This window comes from Bombus vosnesenskii, unplaced genomic scaffold (genome assembly GCF_011952255.1).
Source record: "Bombus vosnesenskii isolate JDL3184/JDL3185 unplaced genomic scaffold, Bvos_JDL3184-5_v1.1 scf7180000013305, whole genome shotgun sequence".
In the NCBI taxonomy this organism is placed as follows: domain Eukaryota; kingdom Metazoa; phylum Arthropoda; class Insecta; order Hymenoptera; family Apidae; genus Bombus; species Bombus vosnesenskii.
The window spans coordinates 3,209,288-3,227,179 of record NW_022882954.1 but is presented as its reverse complement, the minus strand read 5'-3'; the positions used below and the strand labels follow the sequence as shown (position 1 = coordinate 3,227,179).

At 36.3% G+C, this 17,892-nt stretch overlaps 4 protein-coding genes across 5 annotated transcripts; 2 read left to right on the top strand and 2 right to left on the bottom strand.

Moving 5' to 3' along the window:
• Positions 1–885: 885 nt before the first annotated feature.
• LOC117234644 (oxysterol-binding protein-related protein 2) lies at positions 886–9,400 on the bottom strand. Of its 2 annotated transcripts, none has more exons than XM_033496046.1 (9): positions 9,125–9,400; positions 7,016–7,214; positions 6,820–6,929; positions 5,949–6,107; positions 5,307–5,525; positions 4,933–5,122; positions 3,746–3,862; positions 2,734–2,951; positions 886–1,760 (listed from the first exon to the last, which is right to left on the bottom strand). In XM_033496046.1, the coding sequence occupies exons 1-9, from the start codon at positions 9,157–9,159 to the stop codon at positions 1,658–1,660; spliced, it is 1,350 nt and encodes a 449-aa protein (XP_033351937.1). In that variant the 5' UTR covers positions 9,160–9,400; the 3' UTR covers positions 886–1,657. The 2 variants fall into 2 exon arrangements, with proteins under 2 accessions (XP_033351937.1, XP_033351938.1); XM_033496047.1 differs by having other exon boundaries at positions 5,307–5,507; positions 9,125–9,399.
• A 2,902-nt stretch (positions 9,401–12,302) lies between these two features.
• Positions 12,303–14,147, top strand: LOC117234648. The gene is made up of 3 exons (XM_033496055.1): positions 12,303–12,750; positions 13,000–13,224; positions 13,830–14,147. The coding sequence occupies exons 2-3, from the start codon at positions 13,013–13,015 to the stop codon at positions 14,050–14,052; spliced, it is 435 nt and encodes a 144-aa protein (XP_033351946.1). The 5' UTR covers positions 12,303–12,750; positions 13,000–13,012; the 3' UTR covers positions 14,053–14,147.
• A 118-nt stretch (positions 14,148–14,265) lies between these two features.
• Positions 14,266–16,108, top strand: LOC117234646 (cilia- and flagella-associated protein 20-like). The gene is made up of 4 exons (XM_033496052.1): positions 14,266–14,470; positions 14,655–14,846; positions 14,965–15,197; positions 15,321–16,108. Exons 1-4 carry the CDS (start codon positions 14,387–14,389, stop codon positions 15,754–15,756), a joined length of 945 nt encoding a protein of 314 aa, XP_033351943.1. The 5' UTR covers positions 14,266–14,386; the 3' UTR covers positions 15,757–16,108.
• A 94-nt stretch (positions 16,109–16,202) lies between these two features.
• LOC117234647 (transcription initiation factor TFIID subunit 9-like) lies at positions 16,203–17,422 on the bottom strand. The gene is made up of 3 exons (XM_033496053.1): positions 17,206–17,422; positions 16,620–17,069; positions 16,203–16,406 (listed from the first exon to the last, which is right to left on the bottom strand). The coding sequence occupies exons 1-3, from the start codon at positions 17,342–17,344 to the stop codon at positions 16,261–16,263; spliced, it is 735 nt and encodes a 244-aa protein (XP_033351944.1). The 5' UTR covers positions 17,345–17,422; the 3' UTR covers positions 16,203–16,260.
• Between the last annotated feature and the right edge of the window lie 470 nt (positions 17,423–17,892).

Below are 17,892 nucleotides of genomic sequence, written 5' to 3'. Positions count from 1 at the left end.
AAACGAATTATTCTAGAAACATTACTGTCATATCTCGTACATGTATTGTGTCTGTCTTTATGTCATAAAAAATTTGCGGCTATTCGTTCACCACAATTTCGTTCTACAACGAACATCAACTAACGGATGGACGTCGTGCTGTTATCCTTGTGCCATGGGAACCACCTTAACCGCCCATGCGAAGCTTTTATAACCGTTTACCGGCCGCCACTACTCTCGCAAAGAACAGCTCGTATAATGATAATAAATTTATGTAACCCACTTTCCTGAACGAGGAAAAACAAAGATGGCATAAAGAAAATAACAATAATTCAATTTTCTGCAGCTTTGAAATGATAGACGAAACATTGTAACTGAAGAGAGTAGTTTCGTATGCTAAAACAACGATCAGCAGAGATCGTGTCATCTGGTTCGTTTCTTCGTGTCGTAAATTCTGCTATGCCGCGTTCCTCGATGGCACTCGAAGATAGAGCGCTAGAACACGTATTTGATTACCTAAAAAACACTATGCACGTACGACCTGCATACGGAATTGCTCTACGAGGCGTAAGCTTGCTCGTCCGGTTCGATCTATCCGACAGTAGATCGGACATTAGAGATTCACTGGCATTTTCTCTTCGTGGCGCAGCTTGAGTAACACTTTCCTTTGGATCGCGTCGAAAGAATCTGTGGAGGACGATCTCGTGTGAGTACGAGAAAAAATACGCTAGCGGTCAAAAGTTTGGAACTGTCAGATGTTTAAAAATGTATCGAGATAGAGAAGATCGTTCTATTTGAGAGCATCGATCCAGTGATTGTCGAGTCTTCGATCGGTAATCATTTGCGTTACAATTTTTATTTTTTTGTTTTTTTTTTTAGTAGAATAACGTATTTTAACTGGCAGAAGACATTTGTAACACAATGACATCGATATCTCGATTTATTGACGAAAATTACCGAAGGCTCTACAAAAACCCTTTTACATTTCAACTTGCAATCAACAACGCGAATTGGCGGAAGATTCGGTACAACTGATTGGAAAACCTATAGCAAATCTTCTCCCAGATTGGCAAAACGATGCCAGACTTTTGACCGACAGCGTAGATTTCCAGAGTACCGAGATCGCGTTATCGAGATAAGCGTGTGCCTGTCGTGTAAAGCTGCGAGTTGTACAAAAGTTTCGCTCCTCGCAACCGGAGCATTTATTTGTCCTAGAAGTCTGGCGCGGTTCTATTCTCGTTGATCGATCGTACAACTGTCATCGTCTTAATGGAACACAATGGTACTTGTGGAGAGAAAAAGCTGCTCTTTACTCTTATTGCGCTTTATCCTTGAACGTCCGAAACGTGTATTCTCCACGTACTCGACGACAATGTTTTCACAAGTGTGTTTGCGCGTCGTGCTTGCACCTTCTGTATGATTGACTCTCTCTTATTCCTAGATCCATAAACGCATACGATATCGATACAAGCGACGAGACTTCGGCTTCTTTAGATCGTTTGAGTACAACAAATCGACCAACGATACAAAATTCGAACGGTATCAAGGTTGAAGGGCAACCACCTTGATTTAAATATACCGGCAATTTGTCTGAATATTCCTCGCCAGGACATGCGAGCGAACTTTTCCATTCTGCTACTCGTTAATTATTCCGCCCGGATGAGGGTTTCCACGTATATTAAAAGATATCTTCCATGTTGCCGTAGCCACGGTCCCAATAGCCTCCGCGGTATAACCAGTCCATTTGGTTTGTGTATGGATTCATGCCCAATTGGAACCACCTGTGACATATCCGATAATCGATATTATCTTGAAAGAGCAAGATAGTATATATATATATTAATTTTATAATGGAGTGACTGATACTCGATAAAACAAAATTGAACGAGATTAAGCTTGACGAAGTGAAAGTTTTAGAATAATTTTGAAGGAAGCTGAACGATTTTAGATGGCCTTCTAAAATTTAGAATTTCAAAGTTCGAAGGAAATATTGCGCGCATGACGGCACTTCGGCAGATATTTTTAACATAAAATAGATTCTCCGAGCATCGTCACACGGTTTACACTCACGAACGATTTCGAACATCCGCTCCAACTTTGCTTATCTATCTCACGTGACAATAATGTTACATAAACCTCCGTGTAAACGTACGAACGAATTAAAGATGTCTCACGATATAAGAATAATTGTAAAAGAAGGAAATTCAATAAGCTAGAAACCATGAGAAGGTATTATGATAACTTTGAACGAACTGAAATATTTATTGTTTACTGGTATTTTACTTTTTCATCGTGCCTAAATAAACTAATCTAATAGAATGATTACATCGGATTGATTGATATTATATATTTTTCCTGGCTATGAAAGCACAAATTCTCTTCTAAAAAAAAATGATTCGATAATTATCGAAGCAAGTCATTACCAATTACCTAGCACAGCAAAGAAAAGTCGTCTGTATACTATTCAAAGAACGGTATCTGGATGACTGATCGTGACGATCCAATGTTTAAAACCAATATAAATATTCAAATGGTTTCTAGGAATATTTAAACAACGTTATTATACGTATTCTCTAATTATCTACTGAAATCAATTAAACAACGAAGTGACTCTGCTGCACCAAATAAGCAAGTGAGGAAATCAAAGGTGAAAAAGTGTTACGCAATATGTTTGATAAATTATTTGTATGACGTTATGTGTGTGACGTTATGGGAATAGCATATACAATACAATTATTTTTAATTGTTTATTACCTGGGTGTCCAATCGTCTCCTTTCTTGTGCTTTCGCGATTTCCGTGTATCTCTTTGCTTCTCCTCGAGTCTCGTCTTCTCAGCCGCAGCTCCGTCTTGATCGCCGTTCTCCAATTTCCTAATATCCGGTCTTAATCTCGAATCCGTCGGACATATAACTTTTTCTATTTCCGGTGTCAGTTCGTTTAACGACATTGCAAACGTTGTAAACTGGTAATACTGGAAATCGATCCGACAAATGTTTTAAACGTCACGCTAATACGGTGACTCGCGAAAGTATTTAATTACACTCACCAGGAAATTTTCCTATGGATATATTATGTGCATTATAAATTTATATGGATTATGAACTTTCTAAAATTTCGTTAGCTCTGTGACGAAACACGACTGTCGTGATTATAATGGTATTTGAAACCGATTGAAAAATCTATATGGAATTTACAAGACGTTAATTGCAAACGTACAATTAGTAAAAAAATTAGCGTACTAATACACGAACAGTAGCCTTAAACGTATAATTAAAGCTAACAATGGTCTCGTTACACGTAGCTTATTAATACAGTGAATAATCGACTGTTCAAGTGGTCTGATCATTTTTGTAAAGTGTATGCTTTCGAAATACCTTGCAACTTGTTGTATATCCATTTTCAGATTCGTTTCAAATTTCACGAATACAATCGCGATAGTCGTCTCTCGTTACAGAGCAAACGAAATTTCAAAACATTTCTAGAAGCGTCCGAAATACTTTCGTGAGCCACGGGGCATCGAAGGAAATAAGTTTAGTAAAATGATTAAATGGAATACAACTGCGGATATTTATGCAAAGTCATATTTTCGTGAATATAATTAAAAACAGAGATTTGTCACGTCTATCAAATATCGTAGTATTCTACTTTGGATATTTTATACATTTTCGCGTATTATATGCGTCCTGTGAATTTTTCTGCCTTCAAATTTCTCACAAATGCATAAAACACCCGCAGTCTGATAATTATGAACAACGTTTTATTTACATCTGCGCTATTAGTTGGCCTCGGCGAAGCTTCCCAGAGAGTTATCGATCCAGGAATATCTTCGATCGTTGGAATATCGTCTCCGTCTATACTTGCTGATGGATCGTCGATCGCATCCTTAAATTACCGTGAAAATTGTTTCAAAAAAATATATCGAAATATTTCAGTGGAACGTACTAAATCAGAATACGTTAAAACGAGATAGAGCGAACGCTTAGACAGCAATATTTTATTAGAATCAAATATCGTAGAAATATCTCATTAGAAATAATCTTAATACGATATTTTATAAATTTTTAATGTTCTAATTATTATCAACTTTTAACCGCAAGATTTCTTCGAAGAATGACACGATATAATTACGTAAATTACGTGAAACATTTGCTAATCCTTTCACGGTGAGATTTTTTATGAAGAGAACTCGTTGAAGTTGTTGAATATTCAAAGCTTTAATGAATGAAGGTACGTATAAATAGGAGTAACATATGATGATCTATATATAACTCGCTTTTAAATCAGTCACTTGAAAGTTAAGAGCATAAAACTGATGAATGGAAAGCAAAATTTTTATTCTATAGTATAACGTAACCAATGAAATTATATTCATAAAAATATGAATACTTCGCTATACACGTGTGTTTTATCTTTTGATCGTAATTATCTCAAATTTTAGAGAAATTTCCCAGAAAACACGAATACTTCGCTATACACGTGTGCTTTATCTTTTGATCGCAATTATCTCGAATTTTAGAGAAATTTCGCAGAAAGAGGAAAGATCGTTTCAAGTTGATTTTAACGCGTTATATCTAAAGCGTCAAGGTTACTCGTACACGTTTGACATTTATCTTAAAAAGGCAAATCTCCTTTTAAATATTGGAATTAAAATTTGTAATAAATAAACACGAAACCAAGAGACTACGATACTTTGTTCATAAACACTCGGAACATTCATAGCAGGCAATTCATAAATCCAAAATCTTGTGCATCTTTCCCTACATTTATTCCACTTTCACGAAAATAGAAAACATTTATTTCGTGTTTCCATCGAGTAGTTCAATTAATACGTAAAACTCATAGTAAAAAAGGATACTAAAAGAAATAAGAAACATACTATTCATCTCTCTCTTTGAAAAAGAATTCAATTCTGCCAAATTTCTATCAAATTCCTCGATTAATATCCCAAATACCTGGTGAGAGGGTTTGAACGCTCCGACCTTGAGGCTGTGCAGTTTCGCGAGGACCTTCTTATGGCCAGGACTGCCCTGGGGACTCTTTGCCTCGCGTTTCACCTTCTCCAACGCTTCTTCGTACAACGCAGGGTCGCACACCATCATCCTCTCCGTCCATTTTCCATAAAGAAATAGCAGTTTCCTTTTTCTAAACGGTGGACAAACGAGACTTAAGTCCAAACCATCATTTACGAATAGAAAATAACGAAACTGTTGTCGATCGAAACGCGTGTAAAACGTGTGTACGATCTATCGGCATGCGGCTCGGTGTGCTACAGAGAATCGCTGTTACGTTTGCGAATTCAAGTGATGATAAACTGTTACCAGCTTACTCTTGATCCGTTACGAAGCCTTCGACTCGGTGAAGGTCCTTGGCATTGCAGCTGGCGCTTTTGAAGCACAGAGTCGCCTTCAAGTTCGCTCCGCCGATTTGTTTGATCTCCAAGGAACCGAGCTGTTCCATCCATAATTGGCCTACCAGCACGTTGTGCAGTATGCAATTGATATTTTGCCAAGTATACGCTTCCTTCCATCTGAATTCGTACAAAGTGCTTCTTTTAACGTTAGAACGCCACATGCAGTCGGCTAGGCCGTCTTTATTTACCGGGTTTTTGTTATTTTGGTGCCTTTGGTCTTAGACCTTTGTTTATGTGTTTCTTTGAAACTGGTTGTACAGAGCTTCTAGTACAACGAGAACGATGATAAGAAACCGTAATGGAAATCTATATATTTTGTACTATTTCCACGAAAGAATGTACCTACGTATGCGTATATTGCTGTATGTGCGTGGTCACTTTTACAAATTACACGAATGTGCAGCCAAATTTTGTTACTGTTCGTGGACATTCGAAAGTAATTCTATTGGCTTGGCAACTAAGTGACTGCGGATTTTATCAATACCACCTAATGACAAAATCCGCAATCACTTAGTTGCCAACTCAATATACGTAACGATAAATGAATCGGCTACTTACTTAGGAAGCTCGACGGTGACAATACCCTTTGGATGTACTTGGATAGATGTGCCCCAGAACTTCAATTTCGGGTGTATAGTGCCGTGGAATGTGAATTCTTCGCTGTCCGCGTGGAACGCGGATACCGGTGGATGATGCGACACTTGTTCGCAGACTATTCTAAATAAAGACACAGAGTAAACATGCGTGAACGAGTTCCTACATTTTCTCGATAATGTTACAAATTTGTAGACTGCGCTGTTTCCATGCTTAATGGCAAATAGCCTTTAATTCTTTGGAGTTGTCTAATCGTTTCTAGGATATTCTGGGAGAACAATCTCCCAGATGCTTCATTGAAATATAATCGCAATACGAAATGTATTAGGTTGTCCGAAAAGTTTCTTTCGCTCTATAAGACGATACTGGACGAACAACAATTTCCGTTTAATATTGAATTAGGTATGATCTATTTCGTTATATTTCTATTATTATGTTCGTGCATAATTCAATAAACTAATATAAAACGCAAAACATGGTGCGTCTATTATTTCCTTATAAAACGAAAGAAACTTTTCGGACAACCTAGTATTTCGATAGAATAATTCAATATGAAGATTTCATTCTGAATCGACTACTTGTTATCTACTCAACGAGGAGAACAAGAAATATCACCGATCGAGAAATTTCCAAACTATTAAATTTAATCTTCGGTGTAGCAATTTAATTAAAATTCATCGAGATATTATCATTTGATAAATTCATCAAATGACAAGTCGATACTCGTATAATACTTGCCAGAGACCGTCCTAATAATTGAATACTTAATTAACTTCAACTCAGAAACTAAACTAAACTGAAATGTCTTTGATAACTTGGACGGTCGGCTACTTACCGGAAGTCCTCACGCTCCAACTCGTACGTTTCACCGAGTATCGGATTGAAGGGTTTGCCAAGTCTTTCCCAGTTCGAAGCCAAAGCACTTACAGCGAATGCAGCGACGTACTACGACACAGAGAATATTTTTTACGCTTAACGAGAAAGATTCTCCTTCGAACAAATTCCGCAACCTAATAAAAACTTCCATTTACCTGCAACCTTCCAATTGGAGTTTCTTCTTGAGCCGCTAGCTTAAGCAATTTCGCGTATTCCATGTACTCTGCGACACGTTGGAGGAAGGAAAGTGGTTCGTTAAAAATGACCGGCATGGTGATCTTGCTGAGGTCTTTGCCCAGTGATATCACCGAGCATAAATTCACTTCCGAATGGCCCGGAACTGGTAACGTTGTTCTTAAAAGAAAACAATTATTATAAAATTTCACGAAGAATTTCCACTCGATAAAATTTGTACGACGATATCCAAAGATCTACAATAATACAGATACTTGAAACCTTCTATACGGTGATCTATAAAAATCTTCGTATATTCTATAAAAGAGACTATTCTTTTAAATGAAAATGTAAAACGAAATTACAATTAAAATTAAAACTGAAATAAAATTAGAAATATCCTTTATTACTGATGTAATATTACTTATGCAGGTAAAAGAATGTGCTACGATATTTCACTGCCAAGTTAGTATTAATTAGCACGTACTGTGCTCAGTAAGACGACTAGAAACTGTTTTATTATTACTGGACTGCGTGTATTTATACAGACTCGTATCATATTTGTGAACATAATTAAAGAAATGAGATATAAACAAAGCTTGTTTCGCCTACTAAATATTACGATCGGCGTTCTACTTTGGATATTTCTATTTATTTTTTCATCCTCGAATTTTTTATAAACGAATAAAAATCCACAGTCTGATTGTTGCTTCATACGTTAGGAGAATAAATACGTTATCGTACAATGCGAAGAGATATCAATTTGGTCAACTCCAACGACGATAATTATTTGATTTCTAAAAAGTTGAACGCCAATTACACCAATTAATTAATTAGTAGTGTAATAATGAATGTTTTTCCAGCGTGAAATGAGAGAGACTCGGGCAAATCGTTAAATAGTATTATACGTTACGTATTTTAACAATTATCATACATATTGCGATACCTGCTTTATTTTCTGAATTTTTCGCTTGTTTATTATATCGTCAAGACGTGAAGAATTTTTCAAAAAATAAAATTCATTATTTTAATTTCTGAACAGCTCACGTATATTTTATTTAAACAAAGAATGGTCTATTTATAATACGCATAGAAATTTTGACGACTGATTGGCACAATCGAAACACAGATTTATATTTTAGACGTAAACCTATAGATCACAAAATAGGAAATATTTGTCTTAATCGATCTTGCTAATAAGCAGCGTAAAGCATGCATGTGAGAGCAGTGCGCAAAATATAATCGATTGTCCTATAAACGAGTTGCTTTAGCAACAATAATATTTAATCGGAATCAATAAATCGGCCAGAATCTGGTCAAGTACTGTCGTCAATTACGTCATTTAAAACACTAGCAACACGCTTATGCAACTTACAGTCGATGTTCGTGCGAAGAATTTCCGAACTTTCTTACCAAACATTTAATCCATCTGCACAATTATCTCAATAATTATTTATCGAGCCTCGTAAGAGCTGCATAGGATCTTTAAAAATTTTGCAAAACCATAACACGTCCGTTATTATTGATTTTCCGATTCTCATGTTGCTCGATGATTCGAAGCATATTATTACCTAACCATTGCATAATTGAAAAGATACAACCAATTAAACCGAAAGATATAAATCTTTCAAAAATATAGTAGTACGTTCACGACATCTTTTGGAACTGATACTATAGAAATCGATATTTTTTGGTGAATATATGTCTAATTTCAAAATTAAGTAGAACCAAATGAATTAAATTAAAAAGCCAGCAATATAATATCACCGACAACGATATTGGTAATATCGTCAACCTGACGGTACAATTCGACACGCTTCTGAAATTATTTGAAAACTGATTCCTCATAGAGAAATAAATAATATAACGCATCGCGTTTTTCCTCTACGATCTTCGCACACTGTCCCAATTTCCACGAGTCATATGCCAATATCGAGCAACAGTCGCGAGGATCGCTTAACAAAATCGTCGTAGCTGCTGTTCCGGTACTTCGTCGGGAAACAGAGAGCGGCTTCGTGGCCGGCTGAGCTCTGATTCTCGCAGCTAGTATTCTTTAGGAAAAGCCTCGAAGCGACCAAGCGATCACGCACCTGTACGGTCTCTGTGTTATTTCGTTGGCCATCATATACGAGCTTATCGCGATTATCGAGCGTGGGCAACCGTGTTCCTCGAAACCGTGGCCTCGAAGAGGCTCGTCCCGTCTCTCGGTCCACCGTCTCTAAACGACGACGTCACGGCGACCAACGACATCCAGATAGGGATCAAAGATTCGTAAATCGCGTGGCTACACGACGCACAGCCGCCCTTTTCTCTTCTTCTTCTTCCGCTACGGTAACCCTTTCACACGTACAAGAAGTACATTCACACGTACATTACACGGTTACGCGACGGTATGCAAAGAACCTACACGAATGAAGATGGGTGCACGAAGACGACCCTTCGCGTTCTCCAAAGATGCAGTAGCCGGCTATCGCCGTAACATCGTCAACTCGGATGCTAAGAACACGATTTAGAAGAGATTCGTTGGAAAAAGTAAGGTCAGTTTCAGAGGGATCACTGGATTGCTTGACATGTGATCACGACGATATAGCGCGCCTGTTTGCTTGCGAATCACGGAACTCGCGATCAGCTGTACACCCGGAGACTGCACACGTTGAGCATGCGGGCGTGACGAGGGCTCCGGCGCACCCTCTTCACCCTCGCCGCGTCCTACTCGCACCCTTCCGGGCTACGCGCTTCGCGCGGCATACCCGTCTCACTCGTGTCGCGCTCGTTACTCTCCAGAAAATATCAATAAGTTGGAGCATGGTTATTGTGGCTCGCACAACGTTCTGTTCCGTTGGACGGGGACGTCTTATTCGCTGTGGCGACCCGGCAAGAATGTGCGCAGGCGGACGCGGGAAAAGCTTGTACAGAGATTTGAATTTCAGACGCGGCGGTCTTTTTTGTCAAAGGCCAGTTCTGTTCGAATTAATATAACGTTATTTAACATGCAATTATTCCTGATCGAAGCTGTATCATTAAATTCTAAACGTTTCTAGATCGTTCTAGGTTCTAACGTTATTTAAAAGATATTGAGCTCGAATGGTCCGATTTGAAACTTTATTAGGAATGAAATCGTGCAATTTTTTCGTTGCACTTAATTCCTTGATATTGAATTACCCAGACAATTATGCATTTTTATATATACTCGTTATTATTATTAATATACATAGTTCTTAGACAATTCAACGAGTTCGATGACCATAGTCATAATCTAATCGCACTAATACAGAACCAAATACAGCTTCACCAACGGAAGATACCAAATTTATTAAATGAAGTCAATAATTAAATAGAATACTCTGAAACTAAAGTAATAAAAATTGTAATTGAACAATTTCCTTTTTCAAAGCCAAACCCCTTCCATAAATGTCACAAGTACTTATATCAGGCTTCTTGAGTGACCCTACGTTGGCACGACAACAGTTAAGTGGGCAACAGTTTATTTTTAACGCAATTTCTAGCACGCTGACTATCACCGGAGCAATTATACCGGGTTAAAGAAATTCTGTTCAGCTAACGCGTTCTAACGAGATGATAGCTGAGTAGACGAAAGGGCAAAAGTTCGTCGCTGACCCGTGTGTTTGCGACTACCGTTTATCGATTGCAGTACACGATTACTTAGCCGATACGAAACCGTGCACGGTTTAATCGATGCGGTAACGAAGTTGTTGGCGACATGTCTGCGTAATTGTAATCGAATTTTCATAGCTCCTAAGGGCGGTGCGCAATATGCCATCGCACAGAAACGAGAAACCAACCCCTCGAGGACTCGATAGCGCTTCGATAAATATCCTTCGTGCTCTGCGTCTATTTCCCGAGACGATAGCACGCGATGAAGCTCTTACCGCAGTTTCAATGGACTATGTATGACGCACGTTAATTAAAATTCTTGTCTGTTTTCAGGATATAGCGGCGACTGGCTACTGGTGATTCAGAAATTTGATTCTATACGCAGGTTAGTCTGAAAATTGTGATATAATCGAGAAACGAACTTGTTAACACGATGGCTGTCACGGTGATTATACTCACGTTATTAAACTTTTTCGAACGATTAAGATAAGATAAATCTCACGGATTAAGAAATTTCCAACAATGCGAATGATTCTGATTAATGATCACAAAAAGGTTAATACCTTTTGTTAAATTTTCTTATCTTAAGTATATTTTCTCATCTTAAGTATAATCACAAAAAGGTTAATACCTTTTGTTAAATTTTCTTATCTTAAGTATATTTTCCCATCTTAAGTATAATCACAAAAAGGTTAATACCTTTTGTTAAATTTTCTTATCTTGATATATATGATATATGATAAACTATATTTTTTTAATAAAAATTAGATGTACTTTTCTCGTTAGCGAAGTACGAAGCAGAAAAAAGTACTAAAGAAATTTTTATGAATATTCTTCACATTCGTAAATACGCATTGTCGTCGCAACACGCGTTTAATTTAATTGTATGCATAACTCGAAACGCAATTATGTAAATTCCTTGCCGTTGTCGTTTCATTCCGCGTGTAAAAAGCGTAATCAATTAAAAATTACAAAAATTGATAAATTAAATATACATTACTGTATCGTCATTTTGTTATTCTCATTATGTATTATTTAATGCTTATAATTATGTATATTTCACTATCGTAAACGAAAAAGTTCTCTAATTCTTTATGATACATTCAAGAGATCTTCTTTCCTCCCTCTTGTACTTACATCTTATCAGAAACTGTGTATTTTACATATTTTTCAACATCGTAACAAACTTTTCCTACAAAAGTTTCTTTATGTATTCCCTGAAGCGTGCATCCCCGTTAAAGTAAAATGACATTTATCCTTTCTTGTTATTTTATAAAAATAAATTTCTCAGTTCTTTGTAAATATAAATAAATATTAAGAAATCAATTTAAAGTTGAATGTAGATTATACATATGCAAATAGAGGAATCATATCAAGTAACTTCTTATTGAATGCAAAACCAGATTCTTGTTGTCTCTGTAGTAGGTACTTGCCTCAAATATAATGTCATCATGGAAAAGTATAATAAACATAATTCAATTAATCCTGTGCTTGATAATGTTCGTCTCAAGGATCGCGTAATTACCACTCTACAGATTCGTCCCAAACAGCAAATTCAGTACAACTGCGACAATAGTGTGTTACATAATATAAATACAACAAACCAGGAACTAGCACACCTGCCACTTCCGTTGCTAAAAAGATTTAATTTAATTCTCTAAACAGGTATCTTCACGAACTATCGTGCAACGTACAAATGGAACGCGAGTCATAGATCGTTCGTGAGCTTCGTCGCGGCGTGACTTTATCTGGCTCGCAAATTCCTGAGATTACCGCATAATCTTCTCGCAGCCGGCTAATTGGAATAGATTAATGGTTCTGTGTGGGAAGTTTGGTGGTCCGACGTGTACACAGGCAAACGCATTGGAATAAGAATGAACCGAATCTCTATTGATTTACCTGGAAACCAAATCGATATCCGTACGAGGCACAGGGGCTCACTTCGTTGCAGATCGGCCAACTTTCGTCGGATCAACGGAGAGACCAGTCAGACTCGTCGAATCGACCATCGAAAAATTCTCCAGTTCGAGCTGCGCGTTTATGGCGATCATCACGTTCCCTTCTTTCGACCATTTAATTTCAAATTTTAGCTTTATCCTGCGTGAGTAATCGTTTTCTGTGATATTTCCGTTCGATAAAGTACACTTGAACAAACAATTAAATATATTAATTATTCTAAACACCTTGGAAAATCATTGACTTGTGCAATTGTTTATACTGTTTTTATGAATTTTTCGACCATTGAATTGAAATCGGAAAATGAGAATTGGTTGGGTTTCATTCATAAATGATTCATAGGTAAATGATTTATAAAAAAAAAAAGAGTCGATATTTTTCTGTGAATTCGTAGTTTATGTATCACGATGACTAGCCAGGAAGGAGAGAAAATCGTGGATACGGAAAATGACCTGGATCATGATAAAGAAGAGCTTACGACCGAAACGAAGGAAGATATTTCTACAGCGAAACCACGTGCTAGGAGATATCTCACGAAACATATGAAATTATATCCGGAATTGTACAGAAGCGATGTCTCGATACATCCAAGTTATACTACTCTAAAAAATCTACCTTAGTAAGGATTATTTCATTCGTGAAAATAAATATCATTATTTCTACTAGATTATACTTTGACTTGAAATTAAATTGGATAGTTTTTTAACAATTTCTTCTGTCCTTTGGTAAAACTTTATATATTACATTCAATATAGAATAGTTTCAAAAATATTAAAAGCAAATTTAGTTTTCTTACTTTGCTGTTATGATACTTCGATATAAATTTTTATCTTTTCTTTATATTCTCAACGATTCAACGTAGGTAGCATCCTATTTCAAGACTGAAATGCTCTCCTTACTCTTTAATACCCTTCCATCCTAGATATTCTTAGTTTTATTGATAATATTTGTTAATCTCGTTGTTTACCTATTTTTCTAAATATTTTCTGTTGATACGCGTATCAAACATTTAACGATTATGGCCGTAATTCTCGTTGAACATCCAACAACTAAATTTTATCATAGATAATTAAGACGACACGACGCTAATAACAGTGAATGTGTCAATATCGTAAATATTCAGAGAATCTTACATTATAAAATACTTCAAAACATTTTAATATCTCCTCAATATTTGAATATTTAAAAAGTCGTTTTTCGACAAAATGTTTAATCTGTTACAAGTTACGTGGTCTGCCGACGACGTGTACAGAGGACCAAGAAGCAGATCAAGCGTCAGCTGAACCGCGATATCATGCACTTTGCGATGATGCAGTTGTTCGCCATCGATAGCGTCAGGATCGACCGTGTATTCAGCGTCGGGATGCCACCGAAGACATTGATTGTCCCCGATTTGCTAACCGTGAACGAAAGACGTCACATCAACGAGCTTCTTCGTGACACATAACGAAACAGCATCTCATTGTGCTCCCAACTTTCATTGTGTACGATATGTATCGACATGTGCGATCGAATAAAATTTGCATTGATACATTGAATAAAGTGGGCGAGTCTATTTTCTTCCTTTAACAAAAAGGTAAACAGACTCTCGAAGCTTTCACGCGAAATCAGAAGAGAAAACAAATTCGATTCGACTAGGAGGGAAACAAAGAAATTCTCTTACTTTATGTCTATTAAATGGTTAAACGTGACGTTTTCTTGGGATAATGATAACATGAAAATATTATAATACATTTTCCTTTTGATTATTTTTATTAATTCGATGAGAGCAGAAACGTAGGATGTTTCGTAACAAGTATCAGCATGGACTTATGTCTGTTTTGTACAGCTGCGGATCACGTCCGCTAGAGTTATGGGACATGCACGTAAGTTCATCAATATAAAGAAAACATAAGGAAAGATAACACTATTTTGTGAGATTAATAGAAATAGTTTCACTGTCAGATTTATCGCCATTAAATTTCTCCAAATATTGTATCTCTTCAAGTTAGTAAGATACATTCCATTGCATTTAATCTGTTTGCTCCGAATATCAATCGTCTCGAACAGGTGAAAAATGGATACATTCGAAGAGTAACAGACGACGAAGTGAAATCTCTAGCTCTGGAAATAGCCGGAACCAACGTCACAACAACGTACATCTTCTGCCCATGTGGTCCCAAGAAAGTTCTTGGCATTAAACTTCCGTTTCTCATTATGATTATCAAGAACATGAAGAAATACTTCACGTTCGAAATAACAGTAAATGTCTCACGGGGAAAGCTCTTTAATGATTATATCTTTTTCAATAGCAGCAATGGCATTTCGTAAAACTACAATGAATGTAGAAAAGAAGTATATTTCATTTTTGATTCGACAGATACTCGACGACAAGGATATGCACAGAAGGTTTCGCATGAGTAATTTTCAAAGCACCACGCGAGTTCGGCCATTCTGCACGTCGATGCCGATCGGCCTATCCGGTGGTTGGAATCAAATTCAATTTAATCTCGCGGACTTTACGCGGAGAGCGTACGGGACAAATTATGTCGAAACTACACGCATACAGATCCACGCAAACTGCAGGGTTCGACGTATCTATTTTGCGGACAGGTAGGAAATTGATCTGTTTTTTGCATTATTGGTATGAAACGCATGAAATTAATAGCTACCTTTTTTAAAGAAATTTTTCTTGCATCGAGTTTATAGAATGATAAAATATGTTTTACCAAACAGACTTTATTCGGAAGATGAATTACCCGAAGATTTTAAACTCTTCAAGCCACTTCAGCGAGTGAAGTGCGTGCGGGAAAAGGATGTGGCGAAAGAAAAAAGAGAAGAAACGGAAAAGATTGAAACCGAAGAACCACCACCTTTCGAAGCGGCTGAAATACCAGAAGAAGCAGAAGAGCCTGAAGAAGAGCCAACGGAAGATGAATTGGCCGAAGAAGAGATTGTTCCTGTAGAAGACGTGCGAAGGCCAGATGAAACGGGGGAAGAGGATGAGGAAGAAGAAGACGAGGATGAAGTAGAACCAGCAGATGTAGGTGATTACGAAGACGAAGGTGACGAACCTGCACCTGCTCCAACAACTCCTGGATATGCCACAGAAGACGAAACTGATGTAGAACAAGATGAAGGCGATGAAGATGAAGAATACGGAGTTCCATAGCGAACAGCCGTCGACTTTGTGTAAATACGATGAATAAGATGCGTATATTTGCGAGGCTTAAAATAACATTCAAATAAATTACCTTCTAAATAAGTTGGAATTTGAGAAATTCTATTAATTTATTTAGACAATTATCCTACTTTTCTCTTTATTATCTTTTATTGTTCCATGGAAATATTTTACAATACTGAACAAAAAATATCCCCATTATTCTTTTAATTTTCGTTTGGAAAATGTTTAGGGGAAATATAGTATATAAAATATGATGATTTATAACAAATATATGCAAGTAGAATGTGAATTTGTTGAATTCGCTATGTACACATTTGTACAGTGTCTTCCAATAAAAAATATACGGTTTCATTGGAATTCTTATATAAATTTCAAAAAGATAAAATTCAATTAAAGCATTATGTGAAATGATAGAATCATTTTGATATTATATACACTGATTCAAACGATGCAAACAAAAAATATAAAATAATTTATCCGCGTCCTTTATTACTATGAAACGTCATAATCGTCATCTTCTCTTTTCCTTTTCATAGAATCCTCGATCTCTACTTTGATAGGCGGCATTGTTTGTCCCGAAGAAATCTGTATTTTTGGCTTGGCTACTTGTGCCTTTACGGTAGCTCCTCCAGTTGTGGCTATAAATTTAAACAATTAATATAAGTAAAAAATGAAAAATATAGTAGCAAATATTATTATTACATACACAATTTTGCATCTTACGTATTAATGAAATATGGATAGAGGGAACAGATGTTTGGGAATGCAAGGTCCGGAAGGGATCTGTGATATGCGATGTAATTAACAAATTAGTTCCTGTTATATATTCTTTACTTTCCTGTATCATTTACCTGTTGAAAATTTCAGGACAGGTTTTGGCATTGAAATGCTTTGAGTCCTGGCAACTGTCGCAAGTGTCCCCGGCCTTTTAACTATGGAGAGGCCAGATTTATTACTTTCCACTTTGATCTTAGACTGACCGCTTTGAATGTTATTTCCAACCAAAGAATGCAGTGGTTTCCCAACTATTTTCTTCGTTGAATTCTTAAGTTTATAATTTGTTGCATTCAGGCAAAATCTGTCAGGTGGTAATCTTAAACCACTGTTTGATTTGACAAATGGCAGTGGTACATTGTTTTTTGTCCGAGCAACATCTAGTAACACGTCTCTTGGGGGTGGATTTGTAAACGTACGTTCCAATTGCATCTTAACTGCTAATCTAACGTCATCCAAATCGATAAACTTCTTTTTAGCATGATTTGCGTAAATTCTACTGTCGTCTAATATACAAGTAACATAACCTGCGGAATTTAAACCGAAAATAACTTTATAGCTTACTTCCAAATGTAAAATCATAAATGCAAAATCATGCACGATTTTATACTTTATTTCATCTACATTACTTTAAAAAAATTATAAATATAATACATTACGTACGATACGTAAATTCGAGCAATTGGTTTATAACCTTCGAATCGTAATCTGTTATTCCCATGTCTTTCATAATTGACATTATAACTTGAGCATCTTTTGGAATATGTTTTACGTGACTCATAGTTTTCGCTTTTTCCGCCATTTTAAGGAATAGTTCTCTTATAATCGTACTTTCTATAAGAATTCGGAGTCAAGATTGTATGTATCTTGAGTTTTCAAGTCAAAGTTCGACTAAACACTATGAAGTACACGCCAATATAATGCAGTGCTACCATTTATAAAGTTCAAACTTTACAAGATCAGAAATTTATTATTTTCAAATTTCGTAATTAATATTAATTATTCATTGCTGTAATCATTTTTACTATTAAATATTTTTTTTGGAAAATCAAGAAGTAATTACATGAAAAGACGTGAAAAAATTTGTAGTTTTAGTGCGGTAGTTAGTGTAGTTAGTGTGGCAGCCATTAAAACAGAGCGCGTCACATTACAGTTAAATTTACTGGGTTCGTGAGTTGATATTTGTTATTTTGGGCGAATGCATGTATGCATTATAGAATTATCAGCTACCAATTTTTGAGGTAAATATACCTCGCTGTATTCAACTGATTTTATGCGAATTATATTTTCAAATATAATCATATTTAGTTTCTATTTCATTTTGTTTTACATTTTAGAGATATGGTCAAA

Excerpts from the sequence above, each read along its gene's own strand:
- LOC117234644 (XM_033496046.1), bottom strand. The coding sequence starts at position 9,159 with ATGATGGCCAACGAAATAACACAGAGACCGTACAG. Across the intron at positions 5,526-5,948 it reads GTCACCGTCGAGCTTCCTAA|CACTTTGTACGAATTCAGAT; the intron begins GTAAGTAGCCGA and ends CGTTAAAAGAAG. Across the intron at positions 5,123-5,306 it reads GGCTTCGTAACGGATCAAGA|AAAAAGGAAACTGCTATTTC; the intron begins GTAAGCTGGTAA and ends TCCACCGTTTAG.
- LOC117234648 (XM_033496055.1), top strand. The coding sequence starts at position 13,013 with ATGACTAGCCAGGAAGGAGAGAAAATCGTGGATACGGAAAATGACCTG. Across the intron at positions 13,225-13,829 it reads ACTCTAAAAAATCTACCTTA|TTACGTGGTCTGCCGACGAC; the intron begins GTAAGGATTATT and ends ATCTGTTACAAG.
- LOC117234646 (XM_033496052.1), top strand. The coding sequence starts at position 14,387 with ATGTTTCGTAACAAGTATCAGCATGGACTTATGTCTGTTTTGTACAGC. Across the intron at positions 14,471-14,654 it reads TAGAGTTATGGGACATGCAC|GTGAAAAATGGATACATTCG; the intron begins GTAAGTTCATCA and ends CGTCTCGAACAG. Across the intron at positions 14,847-14,964 it reads ACTTCACGTTCGAAATAACA|ATACTCGACGACAAGGATAT; the intron begins GTAAATGTCTCA and ends TTGATTCGACAG.
- LOC117234647 (XM_033496053.1), bottom strand. The coding sequence starts at position 17,344 with ATGGCGGAAAAAGCGAAAACTATGAGTCACGTAAAACATATTCCAAAA. Across the intron at positions 17,070-17,205 it reads ATTGCTCGAATTTACGTATC|GTTATGTTACTTGTATATTA; the intron begins GTACGTAATGTA and ends TAAATTCCGCAG. Across the intron at positions 16,407-16,619 it reads TGTCCTGAAATTTTCAACAG|CCACAACTGGAGGAGCTACC; the intron begins GTAAATGATACA and ends TTAAATTTATAG.